We start from the raw sequence: 19,272 nt of genomic DNA on the forward strand, positions 1-19,272 counted from the left end.
CTATTTTAGTTCAAATTATGGAACAGAGGGAGTAGTATAGCCGTACATACTACTCCATATCAAACGACCCGGCAGGAAGTATCAATCAAAAGAGCTACACTCGAATTTGTATTAAAAAAACTTGGTATAAAAATGGTATTAAAAAATCTTAAATTTTGTTATATTTAGTTGGATTAAATGGCATTTTAATGAAGTTCATTTGGATTTTTTTTAATTTTTGGTCCAGATCTAAGCATCTAGTATTATTTTTTTTCATTTGCAACCTTAAATTTTGTTAAAATCAACCCGCAGTCCACCCCCGTTAGCAATACCAATCCAATTTACATGCCATTTTCTATTAGAAGAGCTGAAACCCAAAACAAAAGCCAAAAAACGAAGAATAAACAGCAGAGAGCTACTCCCATGCAAGGGAAAGCCAGGTAGTCCCCTTAGGGCCTTGACACTAGCAAGCATCCAAAGTTTAGCTTGTATCTCAGCGATGCATTTAAACATTTCCAGATGGGAGGGAAGAGGAAGAGAAATTGTAAATGTCGATCCATGTCTTCCCAAAGAACTTACAGAATATGTACATAAAGCAACCAAAACTAGGGAGCATAGAGAAATCCTTGAACCACTTTCATTCTGCAGCTATCCCAATTACATAACCTCTGCCGGCCACATGTGCAGACTGCACTGCGTTTTCTGTATTGCCCCAGCTAGCAGGAGGAGGCGGCACTGGATATTTAGGGCAAGGACCTGCACAGCAGTATCCAGAAACCTGGCAATGGTAAACCTGTATGACTCTATCCAATCCGACAACATGCTTGTCCTTGCGCTGGTTCTGCTGGGTATCAGAATTTGCGTGCGGAATGGTACAATTCGATGTAGTCCAACGCTGGCCGGTTCCATGACCAATCTTGCTCCATGACCCTCTTGCAAAGGGAGTGGAACCAGTCGCGGGCATCAAACCAAGCGGCGATTGCTCTGAAACGAGGTACCGAAGAGAAAGATGAATAAGAGAACATTACTGAATTCAGAGCTAAGTTTTATTTGATCGTCGAGGAGCAGCACTTGCCTGTTCAGGGCATAATCCACACCGTTGCTGTCAGCTCCGTTGAAACTGAATCCGTTTGGCTCGAGACCAAGAGATCGAGCCCGCTCTCTATCATTATCTACGTCAAAGACCGTATCATAGAGCCCTGCAATGAGAAAGGATATATCTCGTTTCATGTCCAGCTCAATAGATGCCAAAGCAGTGCGCCATAATGGCAACAAACAGTTTAGCAACTAAGTTGTATATATGCACACCTCCAGTTTTCCGAACTATGGGGACTGATCCATAACGCATAGCAACAAGTTGAGTTAAGCCACAGGGTTCAAAGATAGATGGAACAAGGATGAAGTCAGAGCCGGCATATATCTGTTGAAGGGAAAATGAATTTAAATTACTCCTATATGATAACTGCAAAAAAATATTTATATGATAAATCTTCAACTCCTTTAATTGAGGGCTGGATGGTGTAGGATGATGAGCTCACCAGACGCGAAAGAGGTTCATCATATGTTAGAGCAAGCTTCACCCGACCGTGGTAAACACCATGAAGAGAATCAGCCAATCTGCAAAAATCACCTTGTATTCGAGGATCTGGAGCTGAACCAAGCAAAACCACCTAAAAACACATCACTGTAAATCATTTTGATTTGTTTTGCAGATTAACAAAAAATAATTACAGATAAATCAACTTCCTACAGAAGCATTAGAGGTTTATTCTACACAAGGATGAACCTGTCCGTTGCTTTCGAGAGTCCGATGAATTGCATGTTTTATGAGGTGGATTCCCTTCTGGGGTGTCAGACGGGTGATGATTCCAACAATAGGGACATCAGTTTGTTGCAGTCCAAACTTCTGCTGCAATGCCCTTTTTGCAGCACTCTTGCCTTCAACAACGTTTTCAGAAGTATAAGAGACCTGAAGTAGTTTGAATAACGGAGTTAAGCAGGAAACTAGTTGTGATTTTGGTATCTATTTTCACTTTGAAAAATCAGTACCGGGAGAAAGTCATCAGTGTATGGATCCCAGATATCTTGATCAATTCCATTGAGGATGCCGTAGAATTTTTCACGATGAGGAGCGATGGCACCATGGCCTGTCACTTCCCTCGAATACGTATGAGAAACCTGCATGGATTGGAAAAAATAGCTGAATACATACAAAACACAAGAATAAGATTCAATAATCCCGTGAATAATACTCTGTGATACAAATTGTGCCAGACACAATGATTAGCAAGTACAAGACACTGAAGTACTCACAGTTGTGGCTTTATCACAGTATGCCATTGCTTTACTAATATATTGTGCTCCGAATTCAAGATTGTGTATGGTAAATACAACCCGGGCACTTGCCAATCTGGATTGCGCATAGTGTTCCTTATATATCCAGGCAACCGGAGCACTTGACCAATCATGGCAGTGTATTATATGCTGTCAGGAGGAGACATATCTATTTTAACTGAGGTGAAAGGGGAGAAACAAGCAAGGGAATTGTTCGGAGAACACGTGTTACAAGATTAAAAAAATAATATAAGCACTACTATTGTGAACAACACTTACCGGAGAAGACCCATTCTGGAGGAGAAACTCTAGAGCAGAATGACAGAAGAAGCCAAATCTGCGGTCATCGTTCCTTCCATATACACATCCGACCTCAAACATCCTAGAAAAGTAAATGTCAAAATGGTATATGTGTGAATCCCCTTGCATGCAAAATCGCCAGCAGAGTTCTTGAGAGGATTGGGGTACACTTATAGGAAGTGGACCAAATGATACAATTATCATTAAATCTTATAAATGCATTGATGAAAAGAGTACAGCGTGTTCTGGTCTCTTAATCATCCACATGTGTTCTATTGACCATTTGACACGCCTAAAATTCACACCAATTTGGGAGTGGAGTTGTCACCACATTTTCCTAGCATTAGTGCATTACCGTGTCGATTTAATTTGATCGACTACCGGCCTTTCATGTTTGTGCAAACAGTGCTGATTGCTTATGTCGTTCCAAGCCAAGATCTGACTGTCATACTAAATTTATTTATGCTTTTCTCTTAAATGGAATTAGGTAATCCACAGAAGGAAAACAAAGTTTGTACACACTTCCTGCAATTCGACTCTACGATCTAGAGAAGCTGAAATGCGCCAGTCAAATGCACTCTCGAGAGTAAATAAGTCAAAACTTCCAAATGGTGGGATTTACTGACAAAATTTCAGCAAACTCCTCTGGCCCAAAAGAGATCAAGGAGACACTAATTTCACATACTCCCTCCGGCCGAAATTACTTGTCTCAGATTTAGTACAAAGTTGTACTAAATTAAGAAAAAGTCATTCCGGCCGGAGGGAGTATCATATCACAACTAGTTCTTAATCAGTGCATTTACCTGCCAATGCAAAAAATTCTAGTTCGTAGCCTCTGTAATCTCTAAGAGAATAGTAGTCGTAGGAACTAAATAAGGTTAGTTGCATATAGTACACTGCTAACATATATGTGTTAAGAATCAATAGAAAGATCTAGGCTCTAGCACAATGAATTTTGAGAAAAAGGGAAATTATTATGGCCTATATCACAGGTGCTATACATAAGTTGCTGCATACCCATTTTGAGGTTCCAGGAAGTAAACCAAGAGGTCTTCGACTAGTCCAGTCCATACTTTTATTTCTGTACCACCCCAAGAAAAACTTGTATACAAATGTAGATTCTTCACCTGCATTGAAATATATGAAACTTGATTGCTAGAGTGTACTATAAAACAACAGAAATCTGCATCCCCTATACCGGAGCCGCTAACGGGTTTACCGGGATCTGTACCACCCCAAAGCCCCCCCATCGCAGTGAGAGGAATGTAAAAGTTTGGGGTGTTTTGAGTTCAAATTTTGGTGACGTTTGTGACTTGAAAGGTGATATTTATATACAACTTTGGAACCACAGCAGGAGCTCTGCAATTAACTTTAGTTCTAGTGACAAAGGTTGTGTTTGGTATTGCAGTGGTTCCCGTAATCCTGTTTGCCCCTCCTGCTTTTTACCTATTTTTATTGTTTGACCAACCAACTTTTCCTGCTTTTGTATATACCTCTTCAGGAAATATTTCTTCACAGCAGATTATAAAATAACTTCAGTGCAGCACAGTTAAGCAACCACCAACTAAGCCAAAGCCTCACAGAATCAAAAGGGAAATGCATTATAAAAGACAACGCAAGATGTGGGTACTTTAACTTACGCTGCTTTGCTTTAAACAGTCATACTTTGGAAGAATAACCTCAACAGTATGGCCTAAATCTTGAACAGCACGTGAAAGACTCGTAACAACATCACCCAGACCTCCAACCTATGAGAGCATTGGCCATGCCAAAGCATCGTATTATGTTATATAAGGAAGAAAAAAAAGGAAAAAGGTGATGACATCTTGCTTACAATCACATAAATTAGCTTTAGAAATATGGATTACCTTTGCAATGGGAGCCATCTCAACAGCAATGTGGACAATATGCATGTGATCTTCTGTTCCAATTGAATCAGAAACAGGAATATGATAGTCCATGCCATTCCTATTGTCATAGATCCCACCATCTTCCGATTCGGAGAAAACAAAGTCCAACATATAGGCATCCGGTGGAACGCTAACTGGACAAGGAACATGGAGAAAGACAATTAAGGAGCAAGGATGGAACTTCTTGGTGTTGTTCTGTATTACACTGTGTAATTAAGTAATAATAACAAGGGAAGTAGGATATATAATGCCCCACTGTAGGAATATTACAACCAAGATTCCAAAACCAAGCTAAACAGTAACTAATTTAACATGAATTTGGCCACTAAATTGCCACTTGAGTGACTGTCACAACATAAAGATATCAAAGGAAGTAGGCATATAGGAATTATACCAGCTAGATTCTCCTAGTCCCGCTCTCGAGAAAAAATAGTTACAAGCTTATATGGTAGTAGCATATCTATGATGGCATTAAACTTGCAAGCTTTTCACAATAATAGAACTATATCACCTTTTGATTCAGGTCTAACTGAAGTATATATCAGATACCATATGTACATCATTAGTAACACTTGACTGTGTTTATTGTGTAAATATGTACACCAATATCCCAGAAAGTTATCTACTAAGAATAATAATGTAAGAAATCTCAAACCTGTTGCCTTCAAGAGCGAGCCATCTTGCACTTTCACCATCTTCTGGGGTGGCAATGCACCACTTGGATGCATCCAAAGGTTAAAGGAGCCTCTAAACCAAACCTCCGGCTTCCCATTCAGCACCGTGTTAGACGGATTGTATATTATCTCCACTGTAGTTCCAGCACATATTTCAAGTGGTTCAGTATAAACGATGTGTTTCTGGGAAAGCAGAAACCTTCGCATAGTTTTTGCCTTCATCTCAGCTTTCATTTTTGCACTTCTCTCAGTCTGTGTAAACAAAAAGGACAGAAATTAACAGATATTTATTGTTCAAACATCAGATGTATCCACCACAAAGAACAGTTATTCTTGTCTTTAATAATATTAAGTGGTAACCAAAGTTCTGAAAAAATAGTGCCAACTGTGTGGTCATCATGAATTAGTTATCAAACCAGTCAGCCTCCGCCTCATTTAGGGGGTTATTTGTAATTTGACGTAAGAATGGTCTAAATGGCAAGTTATTTGTAATTTGGGGCATTATAAGTGTGGCCTCTAGCCAACTGGTCGATACCAGTTCAATGTTTGCCAGCACTCAGCTGGTTAACAGCAAAAAATGACACGTTATGGTCGAAGTTTCCATTGATGAAACTGGAACTTAATTTAAATATGGCATAGGTCTTTCAACTGGTTACCCGACGAAGTATCGCCGGACCCGATCCGAGTTTATCATGTGGGGATATTTGTATTCATGAAGAAGCAAACAGGGGCTAAGAAGATGCAGTAGCTGCTGTCGTCCCTAAGCCAGACCTAGCCGTGCCCAGAACCGACTTATATTTGGTTGGGACAGAGTTGGATACCAGAATGTAGATGGTTCAGTATTACAGATTCCAAGTCCAGGTGTTGCATACATAAGCATGGCCATTGCACTGTTCTTCCCTACCAAAGCTCTACTACAGCGCCAGCTAAATCCCACAAGGGAGCTGGTCCTTGCCCGTACAACTAACGACTGCGATCAATCACTCAAAGATTCTGTTGCAACTGACCTTTCTTTTGATAGCCTCCTCCCTTTCTCTCCTTTCTTGCAGAAGCCTTGTATAGATGTTATGTTCCTCTTGCACCCAATAGCCTTCCTCAGTCCAGACGTTTGGAAGAATAGCATGGAAATCTTGTCGACCATTGTTATCATAAGTCCTTGCATTCCCAGGTGGCCCATCAGCTAAAACCCAGTCTAACACAAGTGCCTTTTCAGGTAGAATAACTGCACACAAAGAAAAGGTAGGTGTTACATATCTTCTGAGTGCTTCATGGAGCAGAAAGCATTCAGTAACTTTTAAGATAGATATTCCATTCCCCTCGTCAGATATGTACTGTAAGAAAACCAAGATCAGAAGCTAAATGCTAATGTTACCTGGCCTTCAAGTTAATATACTTTTTTACTCATGCCATTAATAAAACAAGGAAATACATGCCATGTTTATAGGACTACGCCAGCATCAAATCTATGTTATGAATATATATAATACCTAGCTAGGCAAAGTGTGGAATATCGTACCATCTGCATGCCACCAATCACCATTTTTGTCATTGCACTTGACAAGCCTTTCAACAATAGAGAGTCCATCAGTCCAATTGTTGTAACCACCATGCATCCAAATCTCAGTACTATACATAAGTGGCCTCGAGTTTCTGTTATAATACAATCTGACAGTATCCCCTCTTGTATCTGTGCTAGTGTCTGTGTACCACAAATTGTCAACACATGTTCTGGCTAAACTCAACATATTGTGCAATTTATTCTTCTTTGTCTCTACCTCGGCCTTCACTTGTGCCCAAATAGCTTCATCTGCAGCCTTTTCTTCCTTCCTTCGCCGCTGTTCCTCAGTCTGTGTTCTCCTTTCAGCTTCTTCGATGGCAAGTCTCTCAAGTTCCCTTTGCTTTTCTTTAACCAAGAAATCCTCAAATATATCTTCATCCATAGTGCTTTCTATTTCTATGAAAAAATCATTATTGCCATTATTTTCATAGACTGACCGACCGTTAAAGAACACAAAGTCCAATCTGTAGGCCTCCTTGGGTATATACAGTTTACAGGACCACCAAACCCCTCCCAGATCACTCTTGTTTAACCTTTCAGTGAAAAGCCTCCATTTCCAACCATTAAATGCTCCTTTGATGACGACGTCGGGCTCACTGGCTAAAGCTGTTAGGTCACGATTTAAATAAAGATCAATTACTGAATCGGCTTTCACTACCTCTGGAAAAACGAAAAGTTTGTTTCCCATCGAGTAATTTTTGCCAGCGAGTTCTTGAAGCATCCTCTGTAATTCGTGTGGATCCACGACATCCTGTGGCAACTCCTGGATATCTGGCTCAACGGACACAGAGGTCTCATCTACCTCATACTGTCCATCATCCTCAATTAGTCCCACTTCGTCTTCTGCCTGGGAAAGCTCTTCTTCAGAAAGTAAATGTTCAACTTTATCACCTACCCCTGTTCCAACTTCATTCATAGAAAGCCCATCCTCAGTAACTATCATCTGCTCTTTAGCAGCACCTATCTGATCTTCAGTCATGGAAATATGTTCCTCGTTAACTTTCTTGCTGGTAGTCATTCCCACTGCTTCTTCGGTTCTTTCGGTCTGATGTTTCTGCAGCAAGTTGTCAACATCAAAATTTACATGAAGCGCATGTCCACCATCTTTTTGATATGTGTAATACTCATCCTTAGCTTCCACTCCCTTCATATGTAATGCATCATGCCTATCAATAACAGCCACTTGTTTTGTTTGTTCCTCTCCCGAGGTATCAATGATTGATACGTTTTGTTTTTGGAGACCAACAATTGAAAGATCTTGTTTACGGAATGCAACTATGGACTGCTTTTGCTTGGGAACACTAACAATTGCCTGGTCTTGTTTGCGGAAAGCAACAATTGATTGGCGTTGTTTAAAAGAACCAACAATGGAATGGATCTGTTCAGAGGCATCAGCAATTGATTTATCATGTTTATGCGAACCAATGATTGATTGGTGTTGTTCTGGTAAATCAAGAATTGATCGGTCTTGTCTATAGGAAGCAACGATGGATTTCTTTTGCTCAGAAAGGGCAGCAATAGATTGGTCTTGTTTAGGGAATTTGGCAGTTGGCAGGTTTTGTTTATCAAAAGCAATAATAGTTAGCTCTTGCTCACGGAAGGGAATCGCCAGTTGATTTTGTTCATAGAAAGTAACAGTTGATTCTTCTTGCTCATGAACACTTAAATTTGATTCGCCTTGTTCATGGACCCTGACAAGTGTCAGCTCAGGCTTCAAACATACAGGTGTTTTATCCATAGCATTGCCCCCCATGGGAATTGTAGACAGTGCTGGATATAATTGTTCGTAAGCCTCTTCTTCATCATTGCCTGAAACACTGCCTGACAAATCCATCTCCAATGTTCCTTCTGCTCTAGCATCATCCATCACATCTACTTCCTCATGTGCCACACTGATTGCAATATTTCCAGACAAATTCACTTTAAACTTGTCTTGATCAGCACCAGCTTCATCAACCGCATTCACTTGGCCGGTTGCTGCACTTCTTGAAACATTTCCTGACAAATCTGTCTCAAAAATGTCACGATCAACCCCAGCTTCATCAACCACGCCCACTTCTCCCGTTGCTGCAATAGATAAATATGTCCCAAAGGTGCCATGATCAGTCCCAGCTTCATCAACCGCTTCCACTTCCCCCATTGTTGCACTGCGTGAAACATTTCCTGACAAATCTATGTTAAATATGTCATAATCAGCCCCAACCTCATCAACTGCATTCAGTCCCATCATTAGTACACTGCTTGAACCCTTTCCTGACAAATATGTCTCAGCTGAGTCATGATCAGACCCAGCTTCATCAACCGCATCCATTTCTCCCATCATTGCACTGGTTGAAACATTCCCTGACACAGTCACCTCAAATGTGTCTTGTGCAGGCCCAGCTTCATCGACCACATCCACTTCCCCAATTGTTGGACTACTTGAAACATTTCCTGACAAAACCGCCTCAAATGATTCTTGTTCTTGTACTGCCCCATCTTCATCCATCATATCCAATCCCCCAATTATTGCACTGCTCAATGCAGTTGCTGACAAATCCACCTCAAATATGTCTTGTTCAACCCCAGCTTTGCCTGCTGCATCCACTCTCCCTGCTGTTACGCTGCTCGGTGTGTCCACCTCAAATATGTCTTGATCCACCACATCCCCTTCCCCCATTATTGATCCGGTTGAAGCATTTTGTGGTGTATCCGCTTCAGCAGTTCCTGCTTCTCTACTACCTGTCCATTCTGTTGCATCAGTACTGAATAGCCTATTGTATGTGCCAACAGTCTCTTCATCTTCTCTCTTCTTGGTGCTCAATTCAACAGTGAGTCTTGGAGTATATCCTCTAGAAGAAATGACTTCGACATGAGGAGATATAGTCCTCCTTGATTTCCTATTAGGAGAATCTGCATGACCCAATTTCGACAAACATAAACTTAACAGAAAAGATAATGTGCTTAAAAATATTCGGATAAATTATTCAACAAACCTGAACTTGTTGCCATGCATCGAACAATCCTGCTTCGAGTAAATCTGCTGGTCACTAATAAAGGCTGGAAAAATAACAAAGAGGAAACATCAAGCAAGTTTTGCAGCTAAAGGTGTTGTCTGTTGTTATATAAAACCAAAACGAATTTATTTCAGGGAAAAACAGAGAGTATCCCATTATATAAATGAATCTGTTAAGTAAAGTAATACTTCAACGAATCAAAACTGAATTTAGTACATCAGATGCTAATATCACATTTCAATAAATTATATCGAATTGCCTTCAGACCTCACTTCTCGTCAAGAATATATCTCTGGTGCAACAGAGAGGACATAATCCAGTTTACCCCATTTCCATCCACAAACACATTGACACAATTCGAACTATTAATTAACTCAGTTTGCTTGGAGATCTGGAATGTTCAGAAGAAGGCTCCTGTTTCTTTTAACCTTTTCCTTAATTTTGATCTCTTCTTTTTGTTTGGTCTTTTGTTAGAAGATGGTTCTCTTACGGATGGTTTTTGTGCACGCACATGGAAATGCAGTTGTCATATTGTGGGCCCAATGGGTCGCCTTCCTGCCTGTTCAACATGTCAAGGTAGTATATGGACAATGGTGAGGTTAATTAATTATTGTTGTTTTTGTTAATGGGGGGACAATGTGAACCAGTGCCTGATGGTGTTGATTGTGCAGCTCGATTTTTCTACAATTTTTGCCTCTGTAAATTGTACTGCTAGATATTGAAATTTTGGAAAGAAGCAAAACAATTTGCCTATCATGTTAAAATAAAACCAAGGCATGGAGATAGCACATCTCCGTATCTGGACACAGATTAGATAGGTGCTCAAAACATAGAACACACGGGACATGTGCAAGGTGTTTGGCCCCAGCGATTGGCAGTGAAACACTTTCTGCTTGATTCTGGCAAAGAGGATTGGTGGCATTGAGAACGGTTCTCAGAGAAACAGCCATTCTGCTCTTTTCCATATTATCCAAGCAAACACTCTACGATGAAGGCCCCCAAGGTGGAGATGACAATCCACCAATCAGCAAAGGTTGAGGCGACAATTGGAATGCCGACAGTTTGAGCATGACAAAGTGTGTCTGCCCGAGGCCCAAATTCTTTTGGAGGCTCTTGGTTATAAAGTTATTATTTGTCGGACTATCATCATATTTCAAAACCACCAAAGTACGCTAAAACTAGGAGTTTCGAAACATGGGACTTGAATCCAGTGAACTAATGTATTCGCGCCCAAATTATTCGCATTTACAGATATCAACCGTGATGCTAACTTGCATCTCATAACGTTTGGTCATTATGACACTTTGTAACAAGGTAGTCCACTTTCCTTATAATTTTCTTGTAAAATGCTTTCTAGCATGACAGAATTGCCATCAGGAGATCAGATGAGTTCTCCACTTCTTTTCCATCCTGTATATACTTAAATCATTGCCAATCTATTCAGGCCTCTCAGATGCTCTCTAAAAGCCTTCTGACCCTCACTACTCAGCAAGAATATATTTCTCTGATGCAATGCAACATAAATGATGTCATCCATTTGACCCCTTTCTACTTCCATGAACACATTTTTGCAATGTGAACTAGAAATTCACTCACTTTGCTGGCAGCCAAAGACCGATTCATACAAAATCAGCAATGCTCGCATCATATATAGAAATAACTGCAGGTACGAACAAATATAGAAGGTGCAGTTGTTGTGAAATTTTCACTTCAACTTAACCAGCATTATCACTAGCACCAAACCTTTGGATGATCATGAAGACCGAAACACAAGAACCGGGGAAAATCAACAAATAGAGCAGAATTCACGTCCTGAACTATTTGCAAACAAATCACCTTGCTTTGACCCACTGTGCATCCCAGACACACAGACTGTACCAATATTCTTGAAATGACGCAAATCGAAATCCTCCCTAGAACCATAAGAAAACCCTGGGAAGAACCCCCCGGCGCAAAAAAATCACCTCGATTCCCGTCCCCGGATAGAATATTCTCGAGATGAAACAAATCAAAACCACTTGAAATTCCCGAATCAGATAACATTCCTGTCAACCAGCCCAATCGCACACAAACAGCAGCAGGGATCGAGGACAGCGGAGAACGTAGCCGTACCTGCGGGAGGCCGGCGCCACCGGCCGGGCGGACGACGAGCGGCTGCTGCCGGCTCCGAGGACACAGAGGGCTCTGCGGCCGGAGAGCCATCGCCATTCCCCCCAAAACCTCCTAAACCCACCAAACAGCGGCGCCTTGCCGTCCCCTCGGCCCTTTTCCCCCCGTATCTAGCTTCTAGCCTCTTTCCCCCCTCACGAGGAAAGAACTAAAAATGGTACACAGCGCGGCGCCTCCTCGCTTGCTTGGGGATCCCGCGAAATGCCCAGCAGCATCAGCACATCAAAAAGGGTTCTTTTTCTCCTTCGACATTTTTCCCGAACCAATTTTGATCCCTAGTGTTCGTCTTGGTTTCTTGTTCGGAGGTGCTTCTCGACCGATGGCTTCTGTGTGCACACATCACACATGGAAATGCAAGTGCATACTGTGGGCCCACTGAGTTGCAAAATGTGAGAGTGGTGAGTTTATTTATTTATTTAAGTACTTCCGCGATTCTAAATTCTTATCGTGATTTTAGTACGAAATTTAGAATCGGAGTGTACTAAAATCACGACAAGAATTTAAAATCGGAGAGAGTACTTTTTTCATTGATGGAAGGATAATGGTGAACCAGTTTGTGTAATGTTTAGCTTTGATTTCCCCTCTAAAACCGAATTTTCTATTATTTCAATGAAATTGAGGCAATGAGAATATCTTGTATCCGAAGGCGGGTAAGATAGAGCCATGGAGATGGTCAAAGCTTAGAACACCCAGAAAAAAAAAATGAAAACCTAAATTGTAGCATGCGGAAGACGAGGTGTTTGATTGTGGTGAGGCAGCCACTTCTCTTTGTTTCCAACAGGATGATTGGCAGGATTGAGGGATCGTTCTAATACGGTCTAGCATTCTTCTCTTTTGTAGGTTATCCAAGCTTTTCCTTTATATAGAAAACCTTTTCAAGGCAGAGATGAAAATCTACCAATCAGCAGTTGAGGTTGTGGACACGATTCAGATACCGACATTTGAACACGAGAAAGTGGTTTGTTGATCCTAAAATCATCGGTCACAATTTATGTCCTCATTGGTGCCTTTTTAAACATTCCAATTGCATGTTGGTTGAGTTGTTTGTCCACAAGCTCTCTTGGTGTCGTATTATTTGGATCATGAACATAAAATCCTTCTTCAACAATTCTCCACAACTCCGTTGAAGTGCTCTTGAAATGAGTTCTCATTCTATGAAACCAATCAACATAGTTAGTGGAGGTTAGCATGGAGGGATCTCCTTGATTGAACATAGGAGGCATTTGACCATGGTGAAACTCTAGATCTCAATCTTCTTCTCCAAATCTCAAAGTATTGGTTTGGGGGATCAACTATGGAGGGAGATTGAGGGAAATGAAGTTCTTGTGTTCTTGAAGAGAGAGAGGGGTTGTTCTTGGCTAAAGCTCGGGCAAAAGACCCGTCGGGGACGAAGGGGTATTTATATGGGGTCCCCAAAATCGAACCGTTATGCTCTGCGCAGACACAGGCCGGAACTTCCGGTCAGGAGCCGGAACTTCCGGCTACCCAGAAGTTCTGCATATTCCCGGAAGTTCCGCATTTTCCTCCCGGAGGTTGGGGCGGAAGTTCCGGCCACTGCAGGCAAAACACAACGAGCTGAATTTTGTTCTTTCTCTCTCACTTTTTGGGATAGGCTTTTTAGTGGGTGCAATTTGTGTGGTTGTGTACGTAATAGTACGAATGTCCTACGACTCAAATCAAATCAAAAAGACGCTAATACCGCTATGCTTCTTAGCATCTTGAGGGTCCACTTCATTGTCTTGTGCCAATTCTTTATAAAATCTGAATACTTGACACACAATTAGACACACAACATGTTTTCATCTCCACCAAAATCACTTAGGAGAGAAATGCCCTTTCAACGACTTGTTAACTTCCTTTGACCGTGCCTCGTTGGCAGGTTGACCAATCATAGGAAATGTTGATTTAGTGTTTGCCGCGTAAAAATTATGGCTCGGCGGCCCATATAAGGGGGGTTTATACATTTTACTATAACACTGACCACTTGTCGGCGGGTTGACTTCTCATTTTTTGTTTTAGGATTTTTCAGTGTCTTCTTCAAAATGGTGATGCGGCGGCGACATCTTGTAGCCAGAACAAGGTCCTCCCTGCACTGTTCGTGCTCGGGAAGTGCGTCTGGAGATGTGTGTCCAGCAAATCCCTTGGGACGTGGCCAGCTTTTCGGGTTTCCGGCGAATCCCTTGGTTTTCGGTCGGCTTTCGTGTTTGTTCGTGTGGTTTTAGGTCTGGCTCTTCCGCTCTAGGGTTCTCATCTTCGGCGGTGGTTGCTGCTCCGATGCGCTGGTTCTTTAGGGTCTTAGCACGACAACTACCCCACCGTCTACTACCACAAGCCCTCCTTTTGCAAGTTGATGGCCTGTCTTTTGGCATGTTCTAGTGCTTGTTGCCGTCACTAGGTGGTCCAAGGACCTATTTGTAATTTTTATTATTTAGAGGGCTTTTTGTACTGTTGTTGACAATTATTAATAATCGGTCATCCTCCTCGTAAGAAAAAAAAAACTCTGTCGTAAGGATGCAACTAATCAAGCAAGTGTGCTACTCCGTTTGATCTATATTACTTAGTTACATGTGTATGTAGACAAAATTGCGACAAGTAATATTGATCTGAGGGAGAGTGCTATTTTGCTATGTCGGAAAAAAGAGCAAGATTTGGGATTAACACTTGTTTTTCCGTTGGTTAATTCCGAGTATATTAAAAAGGGTACGTCTGCGTGTTGTGGACCAGCTTTGGAAAAGAAGGAAAGCAAAAGATTGGATCAATTCTGACCGTCCATGGGCCGGTTTGCGTGCATGTCGATGAGGTGCATGCCGTGGGTAAGTTTCGTCTGCTGGCGAGTGAAGCGGCCAAGATGAATTAACCATCATTTCTGTTAAAACCAAGTTTGATGAGAGTGTGCTAATTTCTTCACGGAAGTGTGCACGCGTCCGCGGCGCGAGCTAGCTTCAGACGGAACGCTAGCTCTCCTGGAATAGAATACGTCTAGATTTCCTTTTTCCGGACGTCGTCGGATTGTCCCCTGCAACGTCGTCTGTCCGCCCCGTCCAACGCCGAAACCCATCTCCCGCAGGATCGCGCGCGCGCTGCCACCGATCCCTCCCCAAAATCTTCCTCGGCTCGATCTACTCCCTCATCACCGTGATTCTCTCCCCAAAATCTTCCTCGGCTGGCCCCGCTCCTCTCTTCCTTCCGGGTTGAAAGAAACTCTCTGCGATATATGGGGATCGAGCTACGTCTACCTGCTCGACCTTAATTTCGGATCAAAGAAGAAGCCTGCGCGCCCTCAAGGGCCAGCGGCAGCAACAAACCTCAATCCGGCGAGGAAGCCGCCACCAATGCCCACCGTGCCCAGAAAGAAGCCCGCCTCTCCAAGGGCCAGCTGCAGGTTACGAGTAGACGCGCTCGCTTCCATCTCCTCGGCTACAGCAGCTGCTGTTCCTGGAGCTGCCTCCCTGCTGGAAGCTGCTTAATTGCTCTGCAGTAATGGCAATACTGCAGAAATCTGCATAGAAATTCCATCAGTAGTAACCGATCGATCTATACGGTCGATCTCTTTGTATGGATGGGATTTCGATTTTGGGTCATGTAAAACGGCGGCTTGTTTTATCTCAGTAATGTATGTTTGAGATGTCGAGACTGAAGAAGCAGAAATTTAATGATATCTGATCCATGATTGTTAACCATGAAAATTTGCAGCTTCTTTCTGGTGCTATGATATCTCTGATCCATTAATTTGTTGCTGGTTCTGCAGCAAAATGGTGGCCACGAAATGTAGTGCTACTACTAGCTAGTACATCTTCGTAGTAAACTTATTTGGCATCAATGCATTTTTCTATAAACGGAAAAAAAGATTTTCCAGCCTCCAGCTAACGTGTGTCACGTGCATCGACAACGAGATCTAAGCTGCCAGCTGCACTTGTTTGGGACCGGATCGAATTATACGTACGCACATGTGTACAGGACAAACTTAATTCCCAACAGTCCAATTCGAAACGTACCATCATACCCCATACGTACAACCCAGAATTATGTACGTACGTGCATGTCCGTGTTCGGCATGCATGTTTCATTCATTCAATACAGCGTGTCTCTTGTGTATTGTTTTTAATTATATGCTCCCTCCGTCCTATATGACTCAAATTTGCCCAAATATAGATGTATCTATATATACAAAAAGTGTCTTCGTACATGTAATACAATGTCACTTAATATGTGATGGAGGGAGTACATCGGATATTTGGTTGCCACACTTTTGACACTCCATCGAATGTGAGGCGTACATTACGTTGTGTAGTATGGCCACATGTAACTTATAACCACGACAAGAATTTAGAATCGGAAGAAGTATCTATACTTGCTGAGAAATCAAATCAATATGAATCGATACAACTAACCTCCTAGCTTTCAGTGTCTTTCTCAAGATGGTGAGGTGGCAGTGATATGATATCTTGTCACCCGAACAATTAAGGTCCTCCCGTTCTGTTCTCGCTCCGGCAGTGCGCCTAGCGTCAGTGAAGGGCATGTGGAGCCGTGTGTCCGACGAATCCCTAGTATTCGGCCGCCTTTTCGGACGTGAATCCCTTGGGTTTCGGTCGGCTTTCGTGTTTGTTCGTGTGATTTGAGGTCTGGCTATTTCGATTTGTGATTCTCACCTTTGGCGATGGTTGTTACTCTGTTGCACTGGTCCTTTGGGGCCTTACCACGATGACTATCCCATCATCTATTACCACAAGCTCTGCTCGGTTCCGGTGAAAATGGGGACGAGGACGGTGACCCATCTTCGACTCGTTTCAGTGCTTCTTGCCGTAGCTAGGTGGTTCAAGAACATACCTGTTATTTTTATTACTTTTAACACTCTCTGTAATGTTGTTGATGATGTGGTTCTACTGGGAAAAAAAAACGCATCTACACATAGATATGCGCACGCTAAACACGACAATGTCTGCATCAATGGTAAAAGCTTGCATCTGGATGCTATAGGCTCGCACGTTAACGTAGATCATATATATATCGCGTGGTGATCGATCCAGACGCACGCGGCCTACCGTATCGATTGGGGATTGCGCGGTGTCTGCTGGGGGTGGTCACAACATGCATGGATAGACTCGATCACTACCGTCCATATATACAGCTAGCAGCTATCAGCTATGTGTCTGTTCTCTTCGTTTCTAAGAATTTCTAAGAATTTCATATATGGCGTACAGCCGGTACGTGGTGTCTGCCGTTCACACACGCGCACGTACTATAAAAATACCCGGCCGGGGTTCATATATCCATACACACAGACACACAGACACTCATTGGAATGTCGAGCTCCGTAGTAGGCACCATGACGATGGTGCCCTTTACGTCCTCCTCCGCTTCTGCATGCCTGCTTCCTCTGACAAGCAAGCCTTCCAAACACGGCCGCCGCCGGTTGTCGTGCAAAGCGATGGCCAGCTCCGGGGACGACGACGATAGCTACCGCATCGACCGCCGGGACGTGCTCCTGGGCCTCACCGCCGCCACCACAGGCAGCACCCTGGGCCGGGCCCGCGGGCTTCTGGCCGCCGAAGGCGTGAAGCAGCCGATGCCGATCACGTCTGAGGTCCTGAAATGCGTCTCGGCAGGCGACTTCGTCTGCCCCGCCGGGTCCACCGACTACGACGACGCCACGGTGGTCAACTTCAGCGACCTCCCCGCGCCGACCGGGCCCCCGCGGGTCCGCCGGCCGGCCCACCTGTTATCGGCCCAGGAGGTCGAGAAGCTGGAGCTAGCCCTCCAGAGGATGAAGGAGCTGCCGGACGACGACCCGCGGAGCTTCAAGAACCAGGCGGCCATCCACGAGGCCTACTGCGACGGCAAATACAACGTGGTGGCGCGCTCCCCGGGGGAGCCCGACGCCACCAAGTTCGACGTCCACTTCTCCTCCATCTTCGCGCCCTGGCACCGGATGTACATCTACTTCTTCGAGGGCATCCTCGGCGAGCTCGTCGGCGACCCGGCATTCGGCCTGCCCTACTGGAACTGGGACGCCCCCGCGGGGATGATGCTGCCCGCCGCGTTCACCAATCCGGACTCGCCGCTCTACGACGCCAACCGCAAGCCGGAGAACGAACGTGGCGCCTTCATCGACCTCAGCCTCTCGCCCAAGGTCAAGTCCGATCCTAACAAGTTCAAAGACGACCTTCTCGGCCTCATCGACAGCAACCTCTGCGCCATGTACCGTCAGGTACGTCCTTGCTCGCCGCTTATTTAGTTAACTCGCTTTAATTTGCTAACAACCGTCTATCCAGTCATTGAGATTCGTGCAAAATTCTTCTTCTTCTTCTTCTTCTTTCAGATGAACGTGAAAGAGCCGGTAGATTTCCACGGCGGCTATCCGTCGAGAACGACAAAGCCCCCCGTAGGATCGCTGGAGACGGGGGCGCACACGGCGGCGCACATCTGGGTGGGGGAGCACATGGGGAATCTCAAGACGGCGGCGCGCGACCCCGTCTTCTACTCCAACCACTCCAACGTGGACCGCATGTGGCACCTCTGGAGCACCAAGCTCGGGAACCATGAGGACCTGACCAACGACCAGTGGCTCAACACCAACTTCGTCTTCTACGACGAGACCAAGCGGCCCGTGCGCATCGCCGTCCGCGACGTCCTCGATGCCGAGAAGCAGCTCGGGTACACGTACGAGGAGAAGAAGAGCCTCGAGTGGATGGAGAGGCGAATCAAGCCGGCGGCCATCAAGATCGACGACAGGACCCGCGACGCCAAGGACAACTCCTCGTTACCCTTGGTGCTCAAGAAGGGCAGGATGGAGTACCTGCCGGTGGAGAGGCCAAAGAAGGACGGCACCAAGACGGACGAGGTGTTGGTGGTTGACGTCACGCTGGACCCGTGCGAGCAAGTCAAGTTCGACGTGCTCGTCAACGTGCCCAGAGGCGAGGAAGACAAGGTGGGCCCACAGAACAGCCAGTTCGCCGGATCCTTCTCCACGGTGCCGCACGGCGGCACCATGACCGGCTCCGCCACGACGAAGCCGGTCGTGTCGTGCCGCTTCAAGCTCCAGGAGCTCATCCAAGACCTCAACTGCAACAGGAGCAAGATGCTCAACATCACCCTCGTCCCGGTCGAAGGTGACAAGACCATCGTCGACAACCTGCGCGTCGAGCTTTGCTGATCTATCGGACTAATTAAGATACATTTATAAATGCGGCGTTCATATCCCCAACATATCCAGGGCACTCGGAAATTATGTGACGACTATTGCATGTACTAGTAGAAAAATAAAAGAGTCCAATTCTTATCCTTTTAGTTCATTCGGCCAAAATATATATCCTCAAGAGAACCAATAGAAACGGGCAAATTTTCTCAAGAAC

At 44.1% G+C, this 19,272-nt stretch overlaps 2 protein-coding genes across 2 annotated transcripts; one reads left to right on the top strand and one right to left on the bottom strand.

Annotated features, from left to right (window-relative positions):
* Positions 1-361: 361 nt before the first annotated feature.
* Positions 362-12,255, bottom strand: LOC100821718 (starch synthase 3, chloroplastic/amyloplastic). Its single transcript, XM_010236006.3, has 16 exons — positions 11,864-12,255; positions 9,731-9,794; positions 6,714-9,647; positions 6,205-6,419; positions 5,179-5,449; positions 4,482-4,657; positions 4,254-4,361; positions 3,631-3,740; positions 2,593-2,695; positions 2,293-2,463; positions 2,029-2,157; positions 1,766-1,948; positions 1,518-1,649; positions 1,288-1,399; positions 1,055-1,178; positions 362-963 (listed from the first exon to the last, which is right to left on the bottom strand). The coding sequence occupies exons 1-16, from the start codon at positions 11,957-11,959 to the stop codon at positions 831-833; spliced, it is 5,061 nt and encodes a 1,686-aa protein (XP_010234308.1). The 5' UTR covers positions 11,960-12,255; the 3' UTR covers positions 362-830.
* Positions 12,256-17,165: 4,910 nt separating this feature from the next.
* Positions 17,166-19,268, top strand: LOC100822036 (polyphenol oxidase, chloroplastic). Its single transcript, XM_003571341.4, has 2 exons — positions 17,166-18,128; positions 18,240-19,268. The coding sequence occupies exons 1-2, from the start codon at positions 17,223-17,225 to the stop codon at positions 19,071-19,073; spliced, it is 1,740 nt and encodes a 579-aa protein (XP_003571389.2). The 5' UTR covers positions 17,166-17,222; the 3' UTR covers positions 19,074-19,268.
* Positions 19,269-19,272: the final 4 nt, after the last annotated feature.

This window comes from Brachypodium distachyon, chromosome 3, assembly GCF_000005505.3.
Source record: "Brachypodium distachyon strain Bd21 chromosome 3, Brachypodium_distachyon_v3.0, whole genome shotgun sequence".
NCBI classification, from domain to species: Eukaryota; Viridiplantae; Streptophyta; class Magnoliopsida; order Poales; family Poaceae; genus Brachypodium; species Brachypodium distachyon.